The sequence below is a fragment of the Tinamus guttatus genome, unplaced genomic scaffold, assembly GCF_059628265.1.
Source record: "Tinamus guttatus ecotype Peru unplaced genomic scaffold, ASM5962826v1 Tinamus_guttatus_pri_ptg000489l, whole genome shotgun sequence".
Taxonomy (NCBI): domain Eukaryota; kingdom Metazoa; phylum Chordata; class Aves; order Tinamiformes; family Tinamidae; genus Tinamus; species Tinamus guttatus.
In genome coordinates, this window is record NW_028289023.1 from 650,217 (window position 1) to 677,575 (window position 27,359).

The following is a 27,359-nucleotide window of genomic DNA, read 5'->3' on the forward strand; positions in this document are numbered from 1 at the left end:
TATAGCCTGTGTTTGATTTTTTTTTTTTTTCAAATATGTAAGAGTATTTATAGGGAAAAGAGCCCAAAGGGTTTTGGAGATGTTAATGATGAACAAGACACACTAAGGGTCACAGTCTTCCCTGTTCTTTACCTTTCTGTCCCATTTCCATCTCTGTCCTAGTGCCCTCCTAGTCCCTTCTCTAGTGTTTAGGTTACCAGACTACCCAGCTTTACACTGGGGAGGAGGAAGAAAGGAGGGGAAAAGGAAGTGGAGAATGGATATTTTTGAGTTTTCATGACATTTCAGAGAACAAATGTAAAAAAAAAAAGGCAGCAAAATATGCCATTTTTTTACTTCTTCCTATAGCATGTTAGCTACATGCCAACGTTATCGAACTTTAAAACATGAAGAAAACGTGGGTAGATCCGTTTAGCTGTCTGTCATTATCCCACAGAGTTAAAACTCCTGAAGAAAATGCAGCTTATAAATCTGATTATTTTGTCACTGTCACACATTGGTGTATTAATTGGACACTACATTTGTAAAATGCCCTTGTGAATGCAATCTCTTAAAAATTAACAAAAGAATACATGCCTGTTTCTCATGGAAATTTTTTTCTGATACTGTCACAGAAGCATTCTGAGAGAGAGAGTTTTGGCAGATGGCACTGCGATTCAAATAAAGAAGAATAAGCTTCCAAATTCATACATATTTCCTTGTCATTCAGATGCCAAAGGATTTTTTAACATAATGTTTAAAGTACAAAGTGACTCAATTTTAGTGTCCCCATAAATATAACTAATACATAATGATGAATAAGTTATGACAGGAAGTTTCAGAATGCGGTTATATGCAACTAAAGCATTTTTTTATTGTACAACAAAGCAAAAAGTAATATAAAACGGGACTTTCAAAGTTCTCACTCTAGACATGGCAATGAAGAAACTGAAGAGACGAGACTAGATTCTAACTTTATTTCCAGTAGTGCAAATCAAGAATTACTGCCTTAGCTTCCCAAATGTTATCCTTAATTTTCAGTAATCTCTCTAGTGCCATGTAATCTCTCTAATCAGTTGCATTGATTTATTTATTTCATCAAATACTTTTTAAACAACCAATGCATTTGCATTACATGCATAAAGCTACTATTCAGGGCTGTGAAAGCATATTATTAAGTATGGTAGTCATGGAAACAAATCATGTAGGAAGTGCTTTGCAGTGGATTCTTCAGTCTGATTGCATATAGCTTCATTGGACACAGGGAAATAAAATGGAGAAAAGAAACAAGTGTTGTGCTGGATCAGGGCAGTAGTTTATTTCATCTGCTGTGACCTTTCCATCCGGTATCTTACGCTTATGCTTATGAGGTTGTTGTTATTCACCACAAATCAGTAAGACACCTGTGCAATTTTACACTCTGGGCAGGAGAACTTGTTATTTGTCGACCACCCACAGATAATCGGTTGATTGTGAGCATACAAAATTCTTTATTTTTTTCCTTTTCACTGTGGATGCTATATTTGCTCGTCTATTTTTATAATACATCTACCTATTTGACTCACTAGCTTATCACATAACATCAAATAATTACCATTTGGTGCAATAACAAGGAAAGAAGACAAAGAAATAGAAACCGTTTTTCTGTGTGTTTTATTTTGACTAGACACCCAGGAGACAAATGAAGTCATGAAACGTTTTCTAAGATTGACTGATTTTTTAATAAAAATTTAATGTGATTGTTTGAAAAAGCAGTCATGAATTAGGTGTCAAAATAACCTGTTTGACCAGTCCACATCCAATAACACATACATCCATAAAACGGAGTCCAGTTTTGGGGTTTCTGACAGGGACTGGGTCGCTAAACTGGAGCTAGTTCAGTGGAGGACCATTAAGATGGTTGGGGGCAGGAGCGCTTGCACTGTGAGGAGAGTCTGAGGCTAATTCTGAGTCCCCTTTAGTGAAGTTTGGCACTGGAAATCACACTGAAACATGTCATTTTGCATTTTTTACAGAATAAGTAGCTTTTTCTTGTTACACCAGAAGGTAGAAGGTGAACAGCTAACTTCAGTATTTAAAAACTTATCTGTAAAATGGAGGCACTAGTAACAGCATCCATCTGTTTCCCATGAGATCTAACCTGCTCTTAGTAGCTGTATATTTTCTATGGAGATTTTAGGTCACTAAATAAACAAAAGGCTTTTAGGTTATATAATAGCAATAAATTCAGTCATTGCATAAAATCATGGACTATGTTATTAAACATTTTAACAGCAAATAAAATAAATACATAAAGAGGTTGAATGGCAGATATGTGAATTCCAACTTCATAAATCACACAGTTTTTAGGCACAAGCAGTGATTTATAACAAGGCTGAATAGATCCAATTGGTAATGAAGTACAAGCATGAAAGGCTGGAACATCGAAAAGATGAAAAAGAATGTTTCTTCAAACATTCTTTTCTCGAAAATCTAAAGAATAGAGTGTAACACAGCCGCGTTGTAATACAATCAGTTACAAAAGCAGAATCCTCCACAGTGGAGCTTTCCATGGGACACCGCAGCTCTGCTGAACTCCAGGAATACCGATTGGAGATGCAGTGCAGAGACTCACTGGGACTCCTTTCCCGTTGGGTGTTGCAGACCCAACAAGCAACGGCAGCTCCTCAGCCTGCACTGTGAGTGACGACTGCGGTGAGCACTGAGCTGCCCTGTTGGGCTCCATCCCGCGTCGTGCTCCCAACGGGCTCCATCCCACACCGTGCTCCCAACGGGCTCCATCCCGCGCCGTGCTCCCGACGGGCTCCATCCCGCACCGTGCTCCCAACGGGCTCCATCCCACACCGTGCTCCCAACGGGCTCCATCCCACACCGTGCTCCCGAGGAGCTCCATCCCACACCGTGCTCCCGAGGGGCTCCATCCCGCACCGTGCTCCCGACGGGCTCCATCCCGCACCGTGCTCCCGACGGGCTCCATCCCGCACCGTGCTCCCGACGGGCTCCATCCCACACCTTGCTCCCGACAGGCTCCATCCCACACCGTGCTCCCGACGGGCTCCATCCCGCACCGTGCTCCCGACAGGCTCCATCCCACACCGTGCTCCCAAGGGGCTCCATCCCAAACCGTGCTCCCGAGGGGCTCCATCCCGAACCGTGGTCCCAACGGGCTCCATCCCACACCGTGCTCCCGAGGGGCTCCATCCCGCACCGTGCTCTCGACGGGCTCCATCCCACACCATGCCTCCGACGGGCTCCATCCCGCACCGTGCTCCCGACGGGCTCCATCCCGCACCGTGCTCCCGACGGGCTCCATCCCGCACCGTGCTCCCAACGGGCTCCATCCCGCACCGTGCCCCCGACGGGCTCCATCCCGCACCGTGCTCCCGAGGAGCTCCATCCCGCACCGTGCTCCCGACGGGCTCCATCCCGCACCGTGCTCGGGACGGGCTCCATCCCGCACCGTGCTCCCGACGGGCTCCATCCCACACCGTGCTCCCGACGGGCTCCATCCCGCACCGTGCTCCCGACGGGCTCCATCCCACACCGTGCTCCCGACGGGCTCCATCCCGCACCGTGCTCCCGACGGGCTCCATCCCGCGCCGTGCTCCCGACGGGCTCCATCCCACGCCGTGCTCCCAACGGGCTCCATCCCGCACCGTGCTCCCGACGGGCTCCATCCCGCACCGTGCTCCCGACGGGCTCCATCCCGCACCGTGCCCCCGACGGGCTCCATCCCGCACTGTGCTCCCGAGGGTCTCCATCCCGCACCGCGCTCCCGACGGGCTCCATCCCGCACCGTGCTCCCGACGAGCTCCATCCCACACTGTGCTCCCGAGGGTCTCCATCCCACACCGTGCTCCCGATGGGCTCCATCCCACACCGTGCTCCCAACGGGCTCCATCCCACGCCGTGCTCCCAACGGGCTCCATCCCGCGCCGTGCTCCCTGCTGAAGTGACTTCGCTCCTCGCAGTCGGCTTTACTCGCAGTTGTCACATTAAAGCCAGGAGCTGCGGGATTCAGGGGTTCCCTGACTCCATCTGGATGCAACTTTGTTATATACTAAATGTGATATCACGTAATTAATGCAACGTTGAGAAAATGATCCCAAACTGTTCTTAGAAGCTAAGTAATATCACTGTGCAGTTATTCCACAGAAGCTTGGGTAGTCTCCTAGACAAGCACTTGTAGCTAAAAAATGGGATTTTTTTTCAAGTGTTTCTTAGCGACCTTGATTTTCCCAGCAAAACCAAGTCAACATTGAGACCAACATTTGTTTTAAGCTTCTCTCTCAACAAATGTTCTGTAATACAAATCAAGCATCCATGATAAATAATGTAGGAGTGAGGACAGAGGAGAAGAGAAAAGAATAGCATGATTTGATGAAAAAAAAAATTAAGCTTGAATAATAATATTTTTCAGTGAGTATGTGTCCTTTCCTTAAATCTATTGTTTTTATATATACTGAAAGCAATATTTTGATTTGGGATCTTTTATTTTAAACTCTTAAGATTTCTCTTGAAAAGTGACCAGCTTAAGCTGTTGCCCAATAAACTGCTGAGAATGGGGTTACTTACTCAAACAGTGTTAGGGGAGCCATCTCTGAGACTTTCTTCAATAATGTAACTAAATGCTGAACATATAGTCTTTCCCCTAACTTCCTTCCAATTGCATTTCTCTAATTTTTAACAAGTCCTTTATGAACTCCTCTTTGATAGTTATAATTCAGATAGTTATATTTCAGTTTAAGTTGGTACTTTTTCACTGTGTTAATGATAAAACTTGTTTGATGTTACACAGGTCTGCACATCAGAAGGATCAAGCTACTGTCACAAAACATCCCTATCCTTGGTAAAATTTCACATGGTAACAATGCTGGAAGAATTGATGGTAATATTTAGTAGGCCATGTTCTGCTTAACTAGGGATGTATGTGTCAGAGTAAGCTGCATAGAAGGAAGTAGATGCATTTTTCAATCCAAATGTTCCTTAGACATTTGTTCCCATTGTGCAGGAAGAAAATTATGCATAACATCATTTTATTCATGAGAGTAAACTGCACGTGAGCAGTTTGTGATTTCAGACAGAACGTGAGCAGTGATGACTGTGTGAAATTTGCTAGTATGAGGATAGCAGTGAGAGAACATGAGATTAATTACAAATGAGCTTACATGGCTTGGAGCTGTTGCACTTCCTGAGTTTTTCGGGTGTTCCAAGTTGTGAAGATTGGGGTTGTTTTCTCTAGGAAGGTGGGGTTGTCCACCTCGTCTTTGGGGAGGTTTTCACTGAGATTATAACAAAACTTAGTTACTAGATTTTTTAAATTCAGACCATTTTCTTTCCTCTTCTGTTAAGGTAGCATAAAGGATTTGTCTAGGGCATATAAATACAAATTCTTATTTTCTTTTGTTTTTATTATTTCTTTTTTCTCAAGTCGCTCCCAGATGTGCAGCTGGGTGCACCAGCACAGCCCCTTCCGCCGTGCGGCAGCCGAGGGCGCTGCGGGCAGCCCCCCTGCCCTGCGCAGCTCTTCACCCCACACATGCCCTGCAGAAAGGGTGTTTTATGGAAGCTATGGAGTGAGCTCCGATGGATTAGCCTTGCAGATAAATATTTACTAATATTGCGTCTCTTAGAGAACCTGGAGCAGGGCACGACTTACGTGGAGTGCAGAACTACATTGTTTTTATAACCTTTAATCCAACCCATATGATACTTTTCTGTACAAGGTAGCTGACATTTAAAGGCAAAAACTGAAGCTGGAACTGGGGAAAAGAGAAGGTAGAAAACAAACACGATTGAAAAGGAAAGATGTGATATTTTCACAAGATCCTGTATAAGAGTTAAAAAAGGATTCCTAATCCGTGCCTGGGTGTTAACATGGCAGGTGACCCAAACTCATACTGACTTTGACAGCATTGTAGGGATAACTTTCCACTAGCAGAGTTCTTCTCAAAAAATATCCTCCACATCCTTATCAACAGTATTTCCGGTAACAGAAGGTGCTGTGTGGTCTTTTTCTCTCTTGTACTATACTCTTCTGTGTTATACAAATCTTTTGACTACAGCCAGTTTAAGAAATATGCTCTCATCTTTCTCTGCAGCCCGTTAGTCTGACAGTGCCGCAGTGCTGGCTGCTATTCCGAAACCTTTTAGAGGCCTCTGTGGCTCTCTCTGGTCTGCATACAATTAGTGTTACCTAAACTTCAGAAAAATGCATCTTGCTTTTGGTAGGAAGTTTTCATCATTTTGGTACATCGAGATAGAAAACGTACTCCTTGCTCCATCCCTAGAGAAGGTGAAGTGGCTCTGTCAAAAATCAGCCTGAAACACAACAGCTTTCGGAAAGCAGAATAAGAGCATCTGGACCATTAGCATAAGCAAGCTCTGTTGAGAAGGTGCTGCCATTGATTATTAAAATGACCTGCTTGAATTCAATTTAATCTTTTCTTTCTTTCTCTGTTTTTTTTTCTTCTTTGAAAATACGAGAAGCTTTGTTACTATTGGGTGTTTATCTCTCAGAACTGCAACTCTGAGAACACAGAAGCATACTGAGCATACTGTCTGAACATCAAACGTGCATCTTTTTATCTTTATTTTGGATGACTATTGCAGTATTAGCTAAATGCTGCTTCTCTGGTAAAGGATAAAGCATGAAATGTAAGATTTGGAGCACACACATTATACAGATTATCCAGTGCCTTTCCATCCACTCATGGTATCAGCATTGCCAAATGCTGCATGAACTATTACAGATTTTGGAATGGTAATTTTACAAATATTCCTGAATAAGCCCTGCACTGGACAATGTGAGGAGATCTGTGGGAATGCAGTGTTAGATATTGATGATTAAAAACGTAGGAGATGATTAAATTTTCTTCTGGCTATGCAGAGAAATACTTCTGTAATCAGAACTGTAAAGTCATGAATGATAGTTTAGCTTGTACAAATGAAAATTTCAGACATACATGGAATAGTAGTTGCAAAGCTCTTTGTTGCAGAAATTATGCATGCGCAGTGTACACCAGTGCTACTAAATGAATACCAGAGGATGCTATAGCTTATAGATCTTTTCCAAGTTTAAATGTGTTGGCAAACAGCAGTCTCTTTCATGTGGGTTTTATAACAATTTTTATAAATGTTTACCAGTCACTTTCATTGTTAATGATCATCACCAGGCACAGTGGACCGAAAAAGAGAAACTGTGGTGCCCTCACCACTAATTTGGCAAATGCATAGCTTTATATTTTATGAAGCATTAAAGTATTTTTGTCCTGTAATTTTTCAGATCAATAGTGAAAAATGGAATAGATGCTACTATTTAACACCATGAAAAATAATTACTATTCTACTTAAAGCAAATGTAGCAGAAGACTCTTCTAACAGCAGCTCTGTGCTAAACTAAACTCTGCTAACCTTATCTTCTGCACTTCAGAAGGCAGCTTGGGTTTTGTGCTCCAGCAATCCCATTTTACTGGTCAACACAGAATTTTAATTAAACATAGCTTACAGGCTGCATCTCAAATGAAAAAATGAAATTAGAGCATACCCTTACATGGAGTTTATACTGATTATGGTGCTCAAAGGTAATTTTTATATTTCTTTTCTTCTGAACTCATGACTATTTTATGATGTTAGATAATTAGTGTTTCAATCCGTGCATTAAAAATGGGTTCTTCATAGTATGTCCAATTCATTAAATTTTTACAGACTTTTACACTAGAAAATGAGATTTGCCATTTGCATTCTCAATAGTTGTGCCAGTTCATAAATACAGTTATGCATCATTACTTTAGGAAAACATGGACCAATAGGTTAATAATAAATCCTTAGATTATTTCAGATTTTCCTTACTGTATAACACACAACATATCCACTGAATCTGTATATCTCAAACCATATATTTACAGATAGTCTATACCTTTAAATTCAAGCAAAACAACTACCTTTTTCTATTCCATAGTTTGAAAAAGCTAATACAATTTTGGGAAGAGACTCAAGCATTTCTGCCTGTGTATGTGTCTATGTGTTTTAGTGTGTTTTTTTTAAATATGCGTGAAATTTGCTGTTACCTGCTTCACTTGTTATTTCAGGGATTGTAATTTTAGATGGACAGATATGAAAGACACGTTGTAAAATGAATTTAATTAAATGAAGATAAGCTCACAAGGCTATGTTAGAATAAAATGTGTCTATAATACTAAGACAAATATTTTAATTCTTTGTCATATAGATAGGTGAAACCATGGATTGTTTTTATAGCAAAATATGCAAATTATGAAGAAGAGGCTTATTTATCATGCATGCCCTGGGAATAAAACCTACTGTAGGGGTAGTATAGGACCCTATAGTCTTCTCTCAGGATACACAGGCTTCTGTGTAGGGCTTACTGTAGTCAATCTCTTAAGGATTTTACTAAAGTTCTGGAAACAGTGATTCCAGGATATTCTAATATTCTACAATTTGAATGTGAGTCAGCAACTTGCCCTTGTGGCAAAGCAGTCCCCTGGGCTGCATTACGCCCAGGAGTGTTGCCAGCAGGTCAAGGGAGATCATTTTTCCCCTACTCAGCACTGGTGAGGCCTCATCTGGAATGCTGGGTCCAGTGCCAGGCTCCCCAGTACAAGACAGGGACATTTTGGAGCAAGTCCAGCAAAAGGCAACAAACATTATGGAGGATCTGGAGCATCTCTCGTACAAAGAGACGTTGAGAGAACTGGGACTGTTCAGCCTGAAGAGCAGAAGGCTCCAGAGCAACCTTGCCAGTGTGTGTATATATCTGAATGGAGGGAGTAAAACTGGGCACCAAGAGTCCTCTCATAGGTGCCACTGGGCACAAACTGAAATATGGGAAATTCTGTTTAAACGTAAGAAGAAACTTCTGTACTATGAGCATGATGGAACCCTGGAACAGGCTGCCCAGAGAGAGGTTGTGGAGTCTCTATCCTTGGAGATACTCAAAACCTGACCAGGCATGGACCTGAGCAATTTGCTTGAGCCGACTTTGTGTGAGCAGGGGGTTTGGACCACATGATCTCCAGAGGGAGGGCCCTGCCAACCTCAGGCATTCTGTGATTCTGTGAACGGTTTAAATCGATCTATTGGTTTGTGCCTATGAAGCTACCATAATAAGGTAACCTTGATGAAAACATAAAACATTTTTCCAATTCACAGTGCAGACTTGTGCTGATTTATTTCATGAAGACTTGAATGCTCACAAAATTCTGAGAATAATGGGAAAAGTTGAATATCAAATTAAGAAAATCCTTGATCTTTACGTTACAAATTTCTGGAGTTCCTCATCTGTCAGTCTTTGGTCAAGGGTTTTATCTTTCTTTACAGTATTGGAGTGAACTGAGCAATAGCCTCTTCTAAGGGCAACATGACATGAATGCAGTAGCAGTCTAAGCAAGTTCGCTTAAGAAAGGATCAGTGTTTGCTGTTTTACTTGTGTTTAAAGGAAATATAACAAAAAGAGATGAAGCTATCTCTTGCATTGTTTCTTACCTTTTTAATTTCCCTAGTGTCACTCAGGCTTTATTTTCCTACTTTCCTTTTGTCACATCTCAATAATTGCCTACTTACATCATCACTGAAAAAAAAATCAAATAATCTAGAAGCTCTTCTTAATGGCTATTTTAATGACATTACTCAGTATGAGCTGTGTTAATTCTTTTCTGTCTAATTCTATATTCTCACTTTCTCAAAAAATGTTACTTTGAAAGTATGAGTTTGCAAAGGAAAGCAGTTCAGAGCCAAGGTATTTCAGAATCCAGTTTCCTCACAGAATCTCAGTACCATTCCCTGTGTATTGTTACCTAGTCTGTACCTGTACAGAATTCTGTACATGTGCGTGGTGGGAACACACATCATCGTGAATCAAAGCCTCCATCAAAGTCATCTCATCAGGCACTGAGGTTTGTACGGCCTTTATTTGAGTCACCTGAGATACTTGTCACACCTGTGTGGTGCCTCTTAAAAGAGGAAGCGCTGTTGGTGCTGCGATAACTTTTGAGTGTTACCTATGAACAGTAAAAAAAGTTATTGATAGATATACATGGATGTACATCATAAAGGTGTGTTTATGTACATAGGCATGCATGTACATGTACAGATTGATTTTTGAGATCATGCCATTTAAAATTTAGTTTTTTAATACGTAGAATGTTTTAAAATTCCTCTATATAGGAGATTATGTTTGTAAATTTAATTACTTTTATGTAATTAAAATAAATTAAATTACTTACTTTTAAGACCAGAAGGTACCACAATATCTTACTTTGTTTCATATTTCCACATAAACAGGCACATGAAGCATGTAAAATATAAACTCATTCTATCACCAAATCCTAATTTTGTGTCATTTCAATGCAGTGAGCATGAGAGTTGTTGGAAGAGGAGGTTTGTTCCTGGCTCCAGTGCTCTCTTTTTTACTTGGAGATTTAGGAAAGTTCAACTCAACCTAGGTTGATACATATAATGTAGGTACCTACACCTAAATTATGGCCTGTAATAGTCTGTAGGCTAATACTGGCCTCTTAGGTAGTAGCTATATATGTAGGCCTCTTAGGCAGCCTGCAGTCATGAGCAAATAAAATCATCACCTAGCACCTCCTGAGTTTAAAGATACATCAAACTTACTAGCTTTGTGGGTGATCTACATGAAGCTTAACCCAGGCATTAACATCCAGGCGTTAACATCAAGCTTAACTCCCCAGCCTGGGGTGTCTGCAGGAGACAGTGGAGTTAGATGCTCTTCTTCTGCCGAAGCTCCATCAGGAGGTAGCAAGGAGGCATCTCTCCACAGCATCTCAAGTCTATCCCAGGTTGTGTCCCAGGAGACATAGGTTGTAGTTTTGCTGTAGTTTGAGAAAGTGTAAACCTGTATCTTCACCTGCATATCTTTATAAGAGATTAATGTACCACTGTACAGCCTGGAGTTCAAGGTGTATGGGACCAGACACTGACCAAGAGGGAGACTCTGATTTTGCAGGGCAGCAGTTGAGAATCACACCCAGAAAGAAAGGCAACACTGGTTATAACCCCTGCTGCACAAGCTGATAATGTGTTTGTGCATCTTAACTTTTTCCACTGACTGACTATGGAGAGGTGCTGATGCCTAACTGAGCAGTCTGGCTCAAAGTACTGGGCAAGATACCTAATTTTCAAACACAAATAAATGTTTTGTGTCTATTTGGAAAAATGTGTACCTATTTGGAAAAACAGAATAACCTCACTTCCTTTGGCAGTGATATCCTACGAGATATGTTGGCTGCCCCAGCTGTTGGAACAATAAAGCAGTTCAACTAAATGTGTTGTTCTAGAGACTGAGATCTGTGTTTGCATGCCAATTTTCAAGTTACTATTAGTTGTGGCTGCCAAGGTATGTGTCTAAAATTTGGCATTTGCTTTGATCATTGTATCTAACTTCAGTATACAGTGGTTTCCTTTAACATCCAGCAAAGATCTATTCTTCTATAAATCTTAGCATTCTGTGCTGCATTTACTGAGAGAGATAACTCTTTGTTTTTCAGAGCTTCCATATGGCTGGGAGAAAATTGATGATCCCATTTATGGCACTTATTATGTTGAGTAAGTTCCCAAGTTCAATATTAACTTGTTGTTACTGTGTCATAACCTAATATTAGTATTCTCTGCAGTACTTAGAATGGGAATACATGAATGCAATTACTTGTGCAGTAAGACTGGAGGTATACAGGAATTCTCAATTATCAATACAGTTATGTGGCTAAATATATTCAGTGTGTCTCAAATATTTTAGCCATTCTGTTTCTTCAAGGCCTGATTTCACAGTAACAATTCAATAGATATTTGTCAGAAGATTATATTAATTAAAGCAAAGTTGTTGTATTTTCTGTATAAGGTTTGGATGGCCAGTGAGTTACAGGTCTTATTAATCAATGGATAGAACAAAGCATAATAATTTTAGCTCACTTAAGATCCTTTTGTGGATGGTCCTTTCTTGCTTCAAATCAGATGTTCACAGTGTTTCTACCACAAGTCAGGTTACAGGTTGTTTTATTCTATATTTAAAAGTGCACCTGAAAATGAGAGAACATAAATGTTTAGCAATCCTTGCTTTCATTTTTTTGGGTTATATTTTGTTCATGAAACAAGCAAGTCCCCATTCTTACTCACCTGTGCAAAGGACAATAATAGGCATGTCTGAAGTAACAAAACCTTGCTTTAGCTAGATCCTGTAGAAAACCAATAAATCAGTCTTTGCACAGTTAGTGAGACTTATACAAAGTGAATCTGCATTCAAAACTATGATCCTGTTCAGAGGATTTTACTCTGCTCTCACATTAGTGACTACCCAAAGTATTTAGCAGGGGTAGGGAAAGCCCTGATTACTCTGTTGCTGTGCATGCAGTGCTTTGAAAAAAACACTTTTTCAGACCAAGATCGATAGATCGATCCGTTATTCCATTTATTAAAGAAGGGAGAAGATGGTTCCTAGTCTAAAATCTCCATTTCAAATTCTGGCAACAAGCAGTACATTTGCTCTAGTTGTTTCACACAGAATTTTGGTTTGTGCATCACACTATTCCCTGGTTACCTTTATCCCATGAATCCATACCACCACTTGGACAGCAGGCTCCTTCTGTAGAGACAGGAGGTCTGCTACCTCGGAGTATGCTGCATAAACTTGGGCAGGGTACAGCTGGATGAGAGACATCATGAAAAGATCCAATTTCTGGGATTCAATCCCAGAGATTGTTGGGAGAAAGGGTTGGGAGAAAAGGCTCCCTTTTCTTCACAGCTATAATAGCAGCAGCCTGTGGATGTCCATGCACTTTCCCTAGCCTTCCTATAAGGCAAACAAACAAATGGAAGCAGTGTTTGGCCACCGTCCTGCTGAGTCCTTCTGTCTCATTCTCCAAACGCAGTAGCAACCGCCCTACCTCTTTTCCCAGCTTGTTCCCTGCCCTCCACTGAAAGGGCCAGCAGCTCCATCTGCTTTGCTCATTGGTGCAAGACAGGTCAGTCAGTGCAGATTCCTGTTTATATCAAGCAGAACGGTAAGTTTTTGACATCCTAAAGTAATGCCATTAAATTAGCCTCTCTCTACACTTGAGTTTTTTCATGATGTCCCTGAGTAGTTAGGGTTGGAGAACACCTTCCTCTTTGTCTTTAATCCTTCTGAAGATTTCTTCATGTACAATTGTGCAGCCGCTGGGTTGGAGTTAGAGTCTTCTGCACCAGTGGTTTTTAGTGTATTTTGCGGAGTAACAGGTGTTGTGCAATTTCCATGCATCAGTCTCTGCCTGTTATCCTCTTTGTTGCCAGCACAGCCCAAAGCATTTTGGCAGGGTTGAGGCTCACATTATACAGTCAGGAAAGGAACGAGTATTTATCTCCATTTCATGTCCATCCTCAGGTGGGCAAGGCTCCTGGCCCACATGTTGCTATGCAATTGCATATTTTAAGGCTCTTATTGCCAAACTCAGGCATCCTATCACAGATAAGGTTTGCAGAAAGAAGTATCAAACCTACTGTAAGCTTGGAGGTTTTATAAGTGGAAAAATGTTCATAGACTGGTATTAAAACTTTGACAGCACTAGGTACCTAAAGAGTTTTATAGCCAGTAAAACATGTCTGTACCTTAATTTGCTGTCTGAGCTCAGTAAGTGACACAAAAAATGTTTTACATTTTTTCATTGTAAAAGGTGACAGTTATGCCTTTTTTATTACAAGTATTCAACAGATGAGTTCATTTTTAACTACATAAAATCAGATTACAATGCACTGTCTTAATTATCTCATAAAAGTGGGTAAATCATGAAAAGTTAGGTTATGAACTTTCACACATTGAAGTCCAGACCAACTTTATATGCCGGCCTTTAAAACTGTCAGTGAAAGAATAGTTTCTACTCTACTTGCAGAAATATTTACATCCCATGGGAAGTTTGCAAGGATGAGCAGTAGTCTCAGGTTCAGGTTGATCCTACAGAGGCCATTGTCAGCTCCAATATTCTGAGATCAAAAGAGACACTTAAAAATAAAATAAAACTGAAGAGTTGTTTTCAGAGCTAAGAAACACTAATCACAGAGTATTTTTAAATTCATTTGAAACTTTTAATCATGCATGAATATACATGTGAGAGATCATTAAAATTTTCATTTCCTTTGTTATGCAGGTCCAGGTTTCATTTGTAAGGTATAGACGTTTGACGTAAATGAGAAGTGCTTGCTATACATGGTTTAACTTTCATGCAGTTTTGTCCTAATTTATAAACTAAGAACAAGTAGCATTTAGCTATGCAGGGCGAGAATGCAGTTATCAAATTGCATTCTCAGCATTCTAATTGCCTAAAGATTATTTCCCCCTTTAAGGATGATTAACTACATCACACAGCTCAATTTCCAGACATGGTCTCTTTAACAGAACAGCTAAATTGACCATACAGGTATTTATTGTGAAAAAAATTACCTCCTTATAATTTCTGACAATGCTCTGTTGCTGCTCCAATAGAAAACCTTCTCTGAGGAGGTCTTTTTGTCTTTATTATATATTGGTAACTGAGAATGAAAAGAGAACTTAGACACTAACTCATCTGCAGCAATTTGTCTGATGTAGCCATGGAGCTGTACAGCACTCAAAACAGCATGATGCAGAGTTTCTTCTTGTCTCACTGAATTTGTCTAATTCTCGGGTCAATGTTTGTTATGTATTTACAGTCTTTGGTCATAAATTCAGTGCAAGTGACTTATAAAAATAACCGATTTTATGTATACTTTTCTTCTCTTTGACTCCTTTGGACCACATATTTAATGAAGTTGTTTGAACTTCTTGGCATTCTCACATTGCTTTAGAGACTTCACACTACCATAAAGGAGACAAAAATATGGGAATAGATTGCAGCTAAGAATTATTAGTATTGCATGAACACCCTGAGGAGTCTTCAATACCTCTGCTAGTCTTCCTGTCTGATCTCACTAGGGCAGAAAGACCATTATCTGAGGCATTTCTGTCTAAATAGATTAAAGCACAACTTAAACTCTACCTAGCAACCACTGAAAGGAAGCTGATTGATATTCAATGAGCCATGGACACAACCTGTATTATGTAAAATCATATCCTTTTACCACAGAACCGTGTATAAATTGTAACATAGGTCTGCGAGAAGCCATCTGTGACCCTAAGACATGCCTTGCATCTACATCATGACACAAAGCATAGTTCAAGGAACTAAGGTGTGTTCTTAGTTATCCATTACATCTGCACAGTATGACACAAAATCTGTGGAAAATCCATGTTCTTCTGGAAGAGCAACTGAAAACCAGGGCAGGATACTTTAGAGCCCCTAAAATACCAACAGATCCCTGTGTTGAGGCCACTAACTCCATGCAGTGTGTTGCAATCCTGTTTTTAAAATTATCAAACGCCATGGTAAAGACAGCCAGGTAGTTTACCCAACTGATACTGGAAGCTATTTCAGGATTTTGTACTTCTGCTTTTAAGCAGATGCAGTCCTGTGCCCGGTGCTCTAGGTGACCCTGCGTGTGGAGGGAGGTTGGACTCTAGAGGTCCCTTCCAACCTTGAGCATTCTATGATTCTATGATTCTAAGAAGCCTTCTGATTTCAAGTCTAGATTTATTCCTGGCCAAATTTTAGGTGTTTATTCTTTTACCTACCCCATCAACTCTAATATCTCCTAGTATTTACTTCTGAATGTATTCAAAGAATGCAATTATATAACACCATTCATTTTTCCTCAATAAAAATGTGCAACTTCTCTCATAGGACACTTTCACTAGTCTATCTGAAATACTTTTTGAATTAATTCTTTTTGCTTAGTCACAAGTGATCAGAACTTTACCTAGTATTTCACATGATGCTTCATCACTTACTTATGGCAAAAATAGTATTTGCTTGTCAGTTTGAGAATTCATCACATGATAGGCACATGATACATGATAGGTAGTGTGAAATTTGCCTTTTTCCTAGTAGTTCATTAGTAGTTCATAATTACCCCATGATCATTTAATACATGTATGTCTTCCTCTGTTTCTGTTTGATAAAATTTCTCTCCCTTCCATCACATATTTCTAGATTTACAAGAGTTATAGCCACGTCCACAGATTAGCGACTCCAGAACTTATCAAGTATAATTTGAATCTCCTGAGTAAAAGAAATATTCTTTTGCATGAATGGAAATCTTTTCATTGCATTAGCTGTCTCCACCAAATCCTGACCTTTCAGATAGATTTTATTCCCTTAGTACTTGATCTCTTCTCTCTAGTCTGCTTTTGAATGGCAATTTAATGAAAAGTTCTTAATGTTTCTACAAAAAAATAATTTCAGCGTAAGCTGAAGGTATTAGACCCATTTTAGTATCTTACAGGTTTGAAAGTTTCCAGATCACCTCTCTGAGTGTTTAAAGACAGTGACAGGGATTGGATTTTCAGAAGGCCTCAACACATAGTTGCTCCATAAGAACGAACGAGAAGTGATATGTCTGAAAACCTCCCTATTGTACATATGTATTTATTTCCCCAGAACATTTGTAACACAAACCCCTTTTTCTAATCTGTGATCCTATTATGCAGTTATTCAATGCCACCAACTAAGTCCTTTTGCCTTCCTCAGAAGTGTGAAACATATAGTATGTTTTATGTATATACTTATATATACTGCTAGTCTAGCCTGACTTAATTTCTGCATGATCCCATTTTTCTGAAGAGCTTAGTAGATACATCCTGTGTTCCATGTGTTTCTATTTTAAGCAGTGATCATAAATATACTCTGTGTGGTAGGCTTTACCTTTTACTGCAGATGATTAAGTAATTTCATTTATGGCTTATCTATAATAATGCACTAGGACTGGTTCAGTTTCCTTGAATTTCCTGAACACAGAACAGTGTTTGTACTAAAGACACGAAACATGCTATAGCATGCTCCAGCAGTACTGTGATTAATATATAGTCAAAACCATTTGCCTGTAGCAGAGCAGCATGTTGGAATGATAGGGCACTTCCCGGTGCTATTTGTTATGTTACGCACGACATTGTGCATTTCTCATCCCCATCAAAATTATGTGGAGCATAAGGGAGGCCCATAAGGGTTGCACAAGGTTTTCACTACCATACACACATCACTTAACAGCATCCTACTGTGAAAATTACCATTTTCCCCAAATGAACTTTGTTTTTAATCAAAACCAAATTTTTTCCAGCCACATAAATAGAAGAACACAATTTGAAAACCCTGTCCTAGAAGCAAAAAGGAAGCTACAGCAGCATAACATGCCCAACACAGAACTTGGAACAAAGCCTATGCAGGCCCAAGGTTTCCGAGGTACAGTACCATATTAGTGTATCTTAGTTAAGATGAAGGATCTTGCTTTCCTTGTTTGTGTGACAATGATTTGTCATAGGCTGATTAAAATAGTAGTGTTGCCAGTTCTCCCAATACTGTTAGCAATGCCTTTTCCCCTGAAAGCCCAAGCATCTGGAGTTGTGGGACTCTCATGAGCCGTCCAAAAAACTCAAGCCTTCAGAGTCACAGAGAAGAGTAGAAAAGATGACCCAGAGTATCCTAAAGGCTGAGAAAAAGGAAGCACAATAAGAACCCCAGTGTTATTTTCTAAATAAAACCATAATTTCTATTCTTGGGAATTTATGATTCTGTCTTGAGCACCTGAGATTGGCAACACTGAAATGAATAATTGTACTTTCTCTAAATTACTGCTAATTGATGTTTGGTGTGTTTCTAAGCTAGCTCATCTAGCAAGCATCAATTAAGCTGAAAGCCTCAAGCACTGTGTTATAGAAGTTTACAAGAATGCAGCCTCTTGGTAATGTGAAAATTAATGCGCTTAGAGTGAACTGTATAAGCAACGCACAGGATTCATAGAGACGAATAAACTTGAACGTGAAGTTGTAGCCAAAGAATGAGGCTTGTTCTCCTTTGTAACAGTCCAAAGCTCCTCATCAACATTACCTAGGCCCAAACACGCTCACCCGCGCCCCGCTCCTCAGAGGTCCCGCAGTGTGAATGATCTGTCTCAGTGTCGGCGCGACAGTGCTCGGACGTACGGGCTGTATGGTATGTCCGCGGGCTGCTCGCTGGGCAAGCCGTGCCGCTGCGGGCGCAGCGAGATGCGGCTCCGTCACGATCCTTTCACCTTTCTCATACCTTCTGTCACAAAACCACACACGGCAGAGAGGCCCGGGAAGCCAGGGGAGGCCTGCGCTTGCCCGCTGGTGCTCACGCTGCACACTGGAGCACTCTGAAAGGGGATGTAAAGGTCACACGACTGTCACAGCAGTTGTAAATGTCACTCGCTGGATGCCAAAAGCCCTTGTGTTTGAAGAGAAAAGTTTGCCTGATATTTAGCATTGTTTTTAACAAGTGCTTTTAAGAGATACAGGGGATAATTTCCTTATTGTGGGTGGGAGGGAAATTGTGCAGAATGTATTGCATTGTAGACAAAGCTGAATTTATAGGTTAGGAATAATTTGAAAGAGGTTTTAAAATTACCTCAGATATCATTTTTATTATTGTAATTATTTTAGCTGCACAATACCCACTTCTAAATGCCTTTCAAATATGAAAGAACATTTATAACTCTCCACTTATGGCTGATTGGCCATAGATAAAAATCCGTCCTAAACTTTGTGTTAGTAATAAGAATTCACTAATATTTTTTTTTTCCTGGAATGCTTGCACTCTTTATTTCCTCTGTTTTCATACACTGTCACCTACTGTCAACTACTGCTATTATCTGCTGCTTCCATTGAGCTATGACCAGATCAGAACGTTTATGTTTCTTGTTTGTGTTGACTGATTTAGAAAAACCACTCTTCACCCGTGATGCATCACAGCTGAAGGGGACTTTCCTCAGCACAACTCTTAAGAAAAGCAACATGGGTTTTGGATTTACCATCATTGGTGGGGATGAGCCAGATGAGTTTCTTCAGGTGAAGAGTGTAATTCCTGATGGGCCTGCAGCACAAGATGGGAAAATGGAAACAGGTAATACATATGGTTCCTCTATTCTCTTATATGACAACTAGGCTCAGCTAGAGATTTTTGAGGTTCACTGGTATATAAAATATGTGCTGTTCCTCCCTAACACTCTCTGTAAACACCTAACACTGCTGCTTTTAAGAGAAGATAAGCCTCTCTGATAAAACTTGGGTACAATATTTCTTTCTGGAAATGTTGGGTAGCTTACTTTCTCCCTTTCACTATATTTTGAAGGAAAAAGATCTCTCTGTTCTACATGGAGAAAAAAAAAAAAAAAAAGGAACTGTGATGTTCTTTGGTTTGTAGGCCGTTTACCCGAGAGCAGTCTGTGTGTGCAGAGAAAGAGAGCACAGGATACAAGATGCAAGCTTCTTTCTTAGGAAAGGACAGTTTTGCAAAATAATCAAAGTCTGATCCAACATAGTTCTCATCAAAACAAGGATTTTCAGTGTGTGAAGTGTAGATATAGGTATCTGTGGACTGCTAATAGAGAATATGTGAAAAATAACTAAATAGATTTAACAAAGCTTCCTTAGAAGAGATGTTAAGTTACGAGAAATATCTGATAACGATAGAATAATTTAAGTAGGAAAGGTCTAGTCCAACTTCTTGCTCCAAGCAGGCCTAACTTCATGGTTGGACCCTCAGTGCTGTGTCTATGTGAGTATAAAAAAATTCCAAGGATGGTGATCCACCACTTTTGTGGGCTTCTGTTTTGGTGTTTAACCACTCTCCTTGTGAAGACTTTTTTTTTCCTGTATATCCAATTGGAATTTCCACTATTCCAGCTCATTACCATTGACCATGGTCCTGTGCCTGTGCACGTCTTTAGCTGTGCACCATCTCTCCCCAACAGGCTTAAGTCAGAAGCTGGACAGGCTGTACATTGGTACAGGAGCGTGGATATAATTTCCCCTTTATTTCCCCACAAAGCTTTTCACAGGAAAAATTAGAGCTTTGGATTTATATTGCTGCCAAAGAAACCCAGTTCATGGTGGCCAGAGTCTCTGTGAAGATACAGAGAATTTCCTAGCCTGTAACAGATTCCTGCAGATGGATCAAAGCAGCAGGATATTTTTAGTATATTCCAATATAGGGAACAACCATACATTATTCTTTTTGTATGTGTTTGTTGGTTGATCCCAGGCAATTCTTCTGGAAATTTCTTTTCATCCTTCTATTGTAGCAAAGGAATGATCCAGACTATCATATGTTATAATAAAACACCCTGAACTCTAGCTAATTCTGTAAGACTCTCCAGGACTTTGCAAGTAGGAAGTGTGAAGGTTGTAAAGGTTGTGAAAAGTATTATTTTTAAAGCACCAGAATTTATCTTATATTACAGTTGGCAGGATATTTCTGATTGGGAAAAAAAAAAAGGCAGGTAAATAGATAACTTATATAAAAAAAAGTAAAATGTGAAAAAGTAGAATGCAGAGTTTTTTGTTCTGGCTTTGTATGAAAAAAAATAGTATGCCAGCTTTTTAATTGCTTTCAATGCTTGTTGCTATTTAAACTTCAAAATGAAACTCATTACCAAAAGGCAAAGTTAAAGCAGCAGATTAAGTGAAGAAAGCATGTGGCAGACTTACTGAAGCTCAGTAGAGATTAATAACATAAACTTCATATTTCTTGTTATTTTCATATTACCTAATATGCTCCATGAGATATTTTCCTTCTTTATTGTAGTTTAGTATGCTCTGATCCAGCAGTCAAATATAGCTACTTGTTAACTTGTCTGAAATGTGGATGTTGATGGAGGTTGTTCATTTTTTCCAAAGTGTCCTTGCAACTCACCTAAATTTTGATGTTAAAATTGGAATACTAGTTTCATAATACCCTTAGTGATGATTATTGTAGTCATGGCTTGTGACAGAAACATGGGGAAAAAAAGGTGCTTAGGAATATTTTAAAGTAACATTATATTTTTTCCAAATAAATTCAAATAAACTAAGAATTCGAGACAAAAAGACATTCAAGTGTATAATCATTGTATAATGATGTGAGCATGATAAGTATGAAATTACATCTCAGAATAAATTCTGGCATCAAATGTCTTTATTTCTGAGAAGAGTGACAGAGTTCTGATGTAAAGAAATGGAAGAATCTCATGCAGAATGACTGTGGCATCTAAAATAGGCTCTGTGAATATTTCCAGGGCCTTCTGCATGTGATAATGGTAAAATGAAAAAAGATACCTAGGGTCAGAACATTAATAAAACAGCTGTTCAGCAAAAAGCTCCTATCTTCTGATACCTGATCCTTCTCATTCTTGCTAGAGTATGATTTCTCTCCCTGTTCAGCCATTTTACAGTCTAATCAAATGAAGAAATGAAAGCATTCCAGGTTACATCAATAGCATTTTGCTCATGAAGCTCTTAAAATCATGTTTCAAAACCCTTTGGGATTACATGTGTGCCTTTTGTTTGTTAGGCAGGCATTGCTGGATGATGAATGGAGCTCTTAAAATAGTTTTTATTTATTCTTTTGACATGAACTGTCATGGTGTGCAATTTATATGCAATCCAGATACAGTCACAGGAGGCTTTGAAAAATCACAGAATGGTTGAGGTTGGAAGGGACCTCTAGAGATTGCCTAGTCCAAATAGTCCAACCCACCCCGCTCCAGCAGGGACGCTTCCTCACGCACCCCTGTGTTCAGGCCCGGTCTGCTAAGGAAATGCCGCTTAGAGCTTTAGACATGTTTTCGATTGCAATAAATGATCAAAATATCATCATGTGGCTCTGTGGCAATACAATATGATATTGAGGGCAGTGCCAGTAAGATCAGTGATGTGACCTGGGCATAAGTGATTGCCGCAAGTGTGGGTACTCCTGTCTGGGATGCATCTCTGTGCCCTTTTCCTTGCATGGCTGATGTTGACTGGTCCAAATGGAAAACAAAACTCTGACATTCACTAGGCATGGGAAAAGAAGCCAGAAAAGGCTTCATCTCTCTCATCTTACCTAATCTCGGCCACAGGCCGAAGACGCCATAGTGTCCTTTAACCTAATGGCTGAAGAAATAAACTCATTAAAAATCAATATTGTAAAGTTGTTAATTATTTTACTCCTCACCCAAAACCTAAGTTAGCAGGCAGATACAAATGCTGTTTCAAGAGAAGAGTGAACTTACATAAGATGTCATTCTCATCCTTTTTAGCTGATCACTACATAGTGAGATTTACCATCAAGTTTCAAAATTAAATGATTTTGTACATCATTTGTAACATAGAGACTAATGCAAGACAGAGGTTGATATTGCTGTGGTGTTACGGAGCAATTGAAGTAGCCAGACAAGCTGAGTGCATTGAGATGCAACAAGGGATATTTGCCGTGCTGGTGGTCTGACAGCAACGCTACTCCCAGTGCAGTGCTGGCCTCTGAGAAGGGCTGGTCATTGTCCCAGGCACACAACGAACATCACAAGGACATTCAGAGGAACCACATCGCTGTGGAGGAAGCAAAAACAGCCAGACATAGAACCCTGATCCCATCTGGCAGATGTTTTAGAATTCCTAAGGGTTATTATGCCCTCATGTAAATCTAGCATATGTGAGCTAATGGCGGTTAATAATATTGCAAATGCCTTTCTAGGACATATTTTAGCATTTGGAAATCAATCAAGCTGCTGGATATGAACTTTACACTCCCCAGCATCTCTGTCTACTTTGGGACTGCCCAGAAGCTGAGGTCACAGGCTTTCCTGAGGGCCTGTATGGCTGTATCTTGTCTGAAAGCTCACCCTGCTGATAGAAAACTATTTGCATTTAAGAGGCCCTTTTATCCCATTGAAATGCAGAGTGAACATCAGTAGTAGAAGACCAAATCTGCATGAAAAGATTTTTATACAGTGACTTATTTTGATTGACTGCTATCAAAGCTCAATCTGCAAAGGTTCTCCTAGAATTCTCCTAGAATTTCAAGGTTATTCAACGGACTAGATAAACCAGAACACTACCACAACCTCTGCTCAGGAAAGAGTCACTTTGCACACATCAACAAGTTCCAGGATCTTTGCTGCAAGTTCCCAAGAAATGACTCCATGATATGACACACAAGTGATTGAATCTTTTGATGTAGATTTTGACTGATGAAAATCTATGGTCATTACAGAATGAATTTTCCAGAGATACGTGTGTGTGTGTATATATATATATATCTGTAACAGTGTCTAATATTCAACAGTGTGACTCAGGAATGGGAAGCAAACTTCCTTATTTCATCAGCCAAATGTTCACTTGGCCAGCTGCAAGATACTAAATCATCTGCAGATTGAATTGACTTGGCACACTTCTTGATCCACTTAATCATAAGTGTTGGTATTCAGTCGAGAAAGCAAAACTGAGCTTCTACAGGGTGGCTGACCCTATAATGTAACTAAACTTAGGGAATAATTTTGTAGGCATCATTCAGGCGAAGTGTGCCCAGTATAGCTAATATCTCACAATATCTGTAAAAATTATTGCAGTCAACACAGAAGGAAGTTGGGACATCTGTAGAAGGCTGCATTTTCACAGACTCAGAAGGATTCTCAGTTCTGTTCCCTGTTTGTCCATTGTCAGCTTGAATTAATATGTATTACCTCACTTGATGTATGATCAGATGAGATGCAAGCTGTCCAGTTTCAGCAAAAGGGAAATGGTGAACTGTGCAAGCACAAGGGCTGTTGTCAATGTGAAGAAACTAATTTGTCAAAAAAAAATGTTCTGGCAATCATCTGAGAATGTGAATACGTAAAAATGGCACTGCAGGACTCAGAGTATTGTGACAGCACACCACTGTACCTCTCTTCTCTTTCATCACACTTTTTCAGGTCCTTTCACATCCTACTAGTGAAGATCTATCTGGTAGTGTTCTCTTTTACAATATTCCATATCTGTGCTAGCAGTCTGTTTACCACAGATGCCCTTTCAGAAATTTCACCAGCCAGGAGCTCAGTGAAGAACTGGTCATGCACGTTTAAGACTTCATCGCCACCAACACTAGAAGTTGATGGCCATTTAGTAAGTGCAGCTGCTGACACCCTGGCACCAGTTCACCCAGTAGTGCCAGGAAGATGGGCCTCCCAAAATTAGGGCATTGTGTTTGGAACACGAGAGATCATGCTAAAAGGTGGCCTGCTGATGAAGGGATATCTTACGTGTTATCCTCATGCATCCTTAGGCTACACCACTTGAAGGGTTGTTTGATAAATATTACGGCCTCCTCAAGTGCCAGTCTTGCAGCTGCAAGTTATCTGCATTGCAAGTCTGCAAGTGGAGCAACACCAGTAAAACCAGCTTATGCAATCAAGCTCTTCCATAGCTTTGCTTTGCCTGGAAAGTTTGATATTCCTCTGAACTGACATAGCTTGCCACAACTAGCTATTCCCATTTCAGACAAGCCTGGACTGAAGATCTCTACCAATTCCATGAGGTTAAGAGAAGAAAGATAACTGTTTGGAAAGTACCTGCCAAGAACAACAAAATGTATTATTGACATAAAGGAGTGTGATAATTCCTTCCTCCAATATTAGGCCAATCAACCCAGATTTTGGATATGTTCACTACTTGTGTGTTCCTATGCTGTTCAGCACAGCTGGCTGAGGAAACTGGGCAAAACAGAGCAGAAAAAGTATATCCACATAATCTACAGCCAAAAATCATTGTATTCTCATCATATCACAGTTCAAACCGTGATACCTCCAGTTCCTTTCACCAGAGACCAGCTACATTTTCCTTATTGTGAACCCAACTAGGAGTAACCATTCAATTAAGGAGATGACATGGGTTGTAATATATAGTGCATGTACAGTGTATATACACAGTGTGTATACATAGTGCAGTGTGTGTGGATCGTAGAGGACAAGATGTCACAGAAAGTGGAGGGAGCTTCTCCAGGAAATAATTCGTTGAGTGTTGAAGCCAAGTATATCAGTAGGAATATGTTTATATAAACATAGGACAGTGCAAATACATTGCTCCAGGAAGGTCCATGTGAAGGCCTCTCTTCAGCGCTTTGATGCTGAAAGCCAGCACTTCACCACCCCTGTAAAGATTGGAGGCTTCTTCATAAGGCTTCATCGTAACGAGTGGAGACTCTCTGGGATCTGTCATGGAAGGTGGCATTGAGACTGGAATTTGGTGGGCTTTGTACCCTGCACGACGACGAAGCCTGTGGATGCCCTGTAGGTTCATAGGCCATTAAGGGCCATCCAGGGATTGCGCTTCCCAGGTTTCCTTTTCTTTGCCCAATGAGCAAAATCTCGCCTTGTTCAATCTCATTGATATTTCTCACCATAAAAGCTTGCACATATCACATGAATGAAATGCCAAAACTGTTCCAGATTTTTATGGATAAAACCAATTTTGCCTTTCAAGTACCCTCCTAAAGTAACTGCTTCTAATGCAATGTTGCTAACAGTTCTCACAGTTTTAGACTGAATGTCTATGTCTTCAGGATCTTTTAAAGAGCAATTCCTCAATTTTTAAAAATGGATGACTAAATGTAAATCTTAGCTTCAGTCTTACAGGAAGAAAGTTTGAATTCCCCTACTTGCAAAGAAAAGCTCTGAAATACAACCACATTATGCCTAAAAGGCTTCAATCAGAAAGTGAAAATTGCCAACTGTACTGTTTATTTGATCTCATGAATTTAGTCCCTCTCTTTAGTGGGGGAAAAAGTGTGCCTTGTGATTTTGGATGCTTGATGTTGTCAATAAAAATAGTAATAATTACATTTAGGAATAACAGTGGCAGTGAAGCAAAAAGGTGCTTCTTTTCCAATCTCTCCCCTCGTATTTTAAAGTGGGAGATCCATTGAAATTTGCATGTGAATAGACTGACTGGAAGACAGCACTCTGACTCCATACAGTGTTTTTAGCCCTAAGGTTTTCTCTTAGCCCTAAAATTTTCTCTCATTCAGCTACTCAAAATAACAATTGGAATAATTGTTATTTATTTCCTTTCCTATAGTGATTGTTATTCAAAAGACTTTTTTTTGGAAATACAAATAATATGCAGAAATGCAGTAGTAATCTGGAAAGAAAAAAAAATCTTTTTTTTGTTGATAAAATTGGTATTTATACAAAGAAGACAGCCCACAGCACGTATTGTTTGTGACACTGATTTCATTCTGAAAGAAATGCACCCATATTAATATTTTTGATCTACATTTAGCAGTCACAAGGAAGACAAGCTGCACTTGCTACTTGAAACACGAAGATGTTAGGCATGTAAATATGTAGCACGGTCTTCTCCAGGATACAGTATACAGGCAGATCTGCTTATACGTGTAAACTAATGTTAATGACTAAACCATTAGAGAAACTCCTCCAGCTCCATCTATAGAACTGTGAACCTCTGTGCCGGGGGTGGCAGAGGTCTGAACATGTGCGGCCATGCCAGGTTCCAGGTGTGCAGCATTTATTGTCTTTTTTTTTTTTTCTGCCCGTTTCCCCTCTGAACAGATGCACTGCAGTTATGTTTTAATACAAACTGGAAACCGAGGCTGAAGCGATTCCATAACAACAGAGGATTTAATGCAGATATGATAGTATGGAAGAAGGAGACCCTAAACAGAATTCGGTTTCTTATGCTTAAATGATACATAAACTGTATACAAAAGATGTATACTCTGTTTAACCTTAATCACCTGTCTAGGCCTCTGTAACAAGAATAAAGGGAGCTCTACTCCCACTGCTCAAAGATGCAGTATCATTAGCAGAGAATGAGATCATCATACACAACGCAAGAAACATGGTCGAGTAAAACTTAGAGCACTAAAGGTGAAAAAGCTGGGTTAGCATTTGGCTATTCAAGTATGTGCACCTTCACTTTGAAGTATTGTGTGCCTTGGTTTGCATGATTTAACTTTTTAGCAACAAGTATTCTTACTGAATATATTATTTTTTACTCTATTTCCAGTGTCAGGAAGTGTTGCTGTAGAAGACAATGCATAGTTGTATATTACTAGGTGTAAGATCAGAATCCATGAAGGAAAAGTCCACAACTATCCAAAGCATAGATCGGGTCTGTCTTACATATCTTAACATACAAAATAAAGACCCAAAACTAATGTGTGAGGAAATAACCCTCAGAAACACCCATAAATTCATCCTGCCCTCTAAGCATCATCATACTAAATCTGTAGGTTCCTAAATTAGGATATTTAACATCAGTCAGTGGATGATGCATATATATTGTCATAAACCTTTTATTTATTAGGACAGTTTTTGCAAGTTTTGCAAGTTGCCAGTTGGGTAAGCAGAGTGCAATGTACTCAGTGACTGTCAAAGATGCCACAGTTGCAGAAATAACTTTTCTCCTTTCAGATGTAATTAACATCTATCTCACATGATTTGCCTGTTTGTATGAACAGATAAAAATATACATTGAAAATGTA

General features: G+C 39.8%; 1 protein-coding gene across 9 annotated transcripts in view; it reads left to right on the plus strand.

Moving 5' to 3' along the window:
- Window positions 1-27,359, plus strand: part of MAGI2 (membrane associated guanylate kinase, WW and PDZ domain containing 2) — a 677,723-nt gene that overhangs the window by 527,209 nt on the left and 123,155 nt on the right. For 8 of the 9 annotated variants that reach the window (XM_088533170.1, XM_088533173.1, XM_088533172.1 and 5 more), the window contains exons 7-9: window positions 11,511-11,568; window positions 17,179-17,300; window positions 18,798-18,980. In XM_088533170.1, coding sequence (XP_088389296.1) covers window positions 11,511-11,568; window positions 17,179-17,300; window positions 18,798-18,980 — 363 coding nt within the window. Of the gene's footprint in view, window positions 1-11,510; window positions 11,569-17,178; window positions 17,301-17,921; window positions 18,051-18,797; window positions 18,981-27,359 lie in introns of all 9 variants that reach the window. The other variant, XM_088533177.1, reaches the window with a different exon arrangement.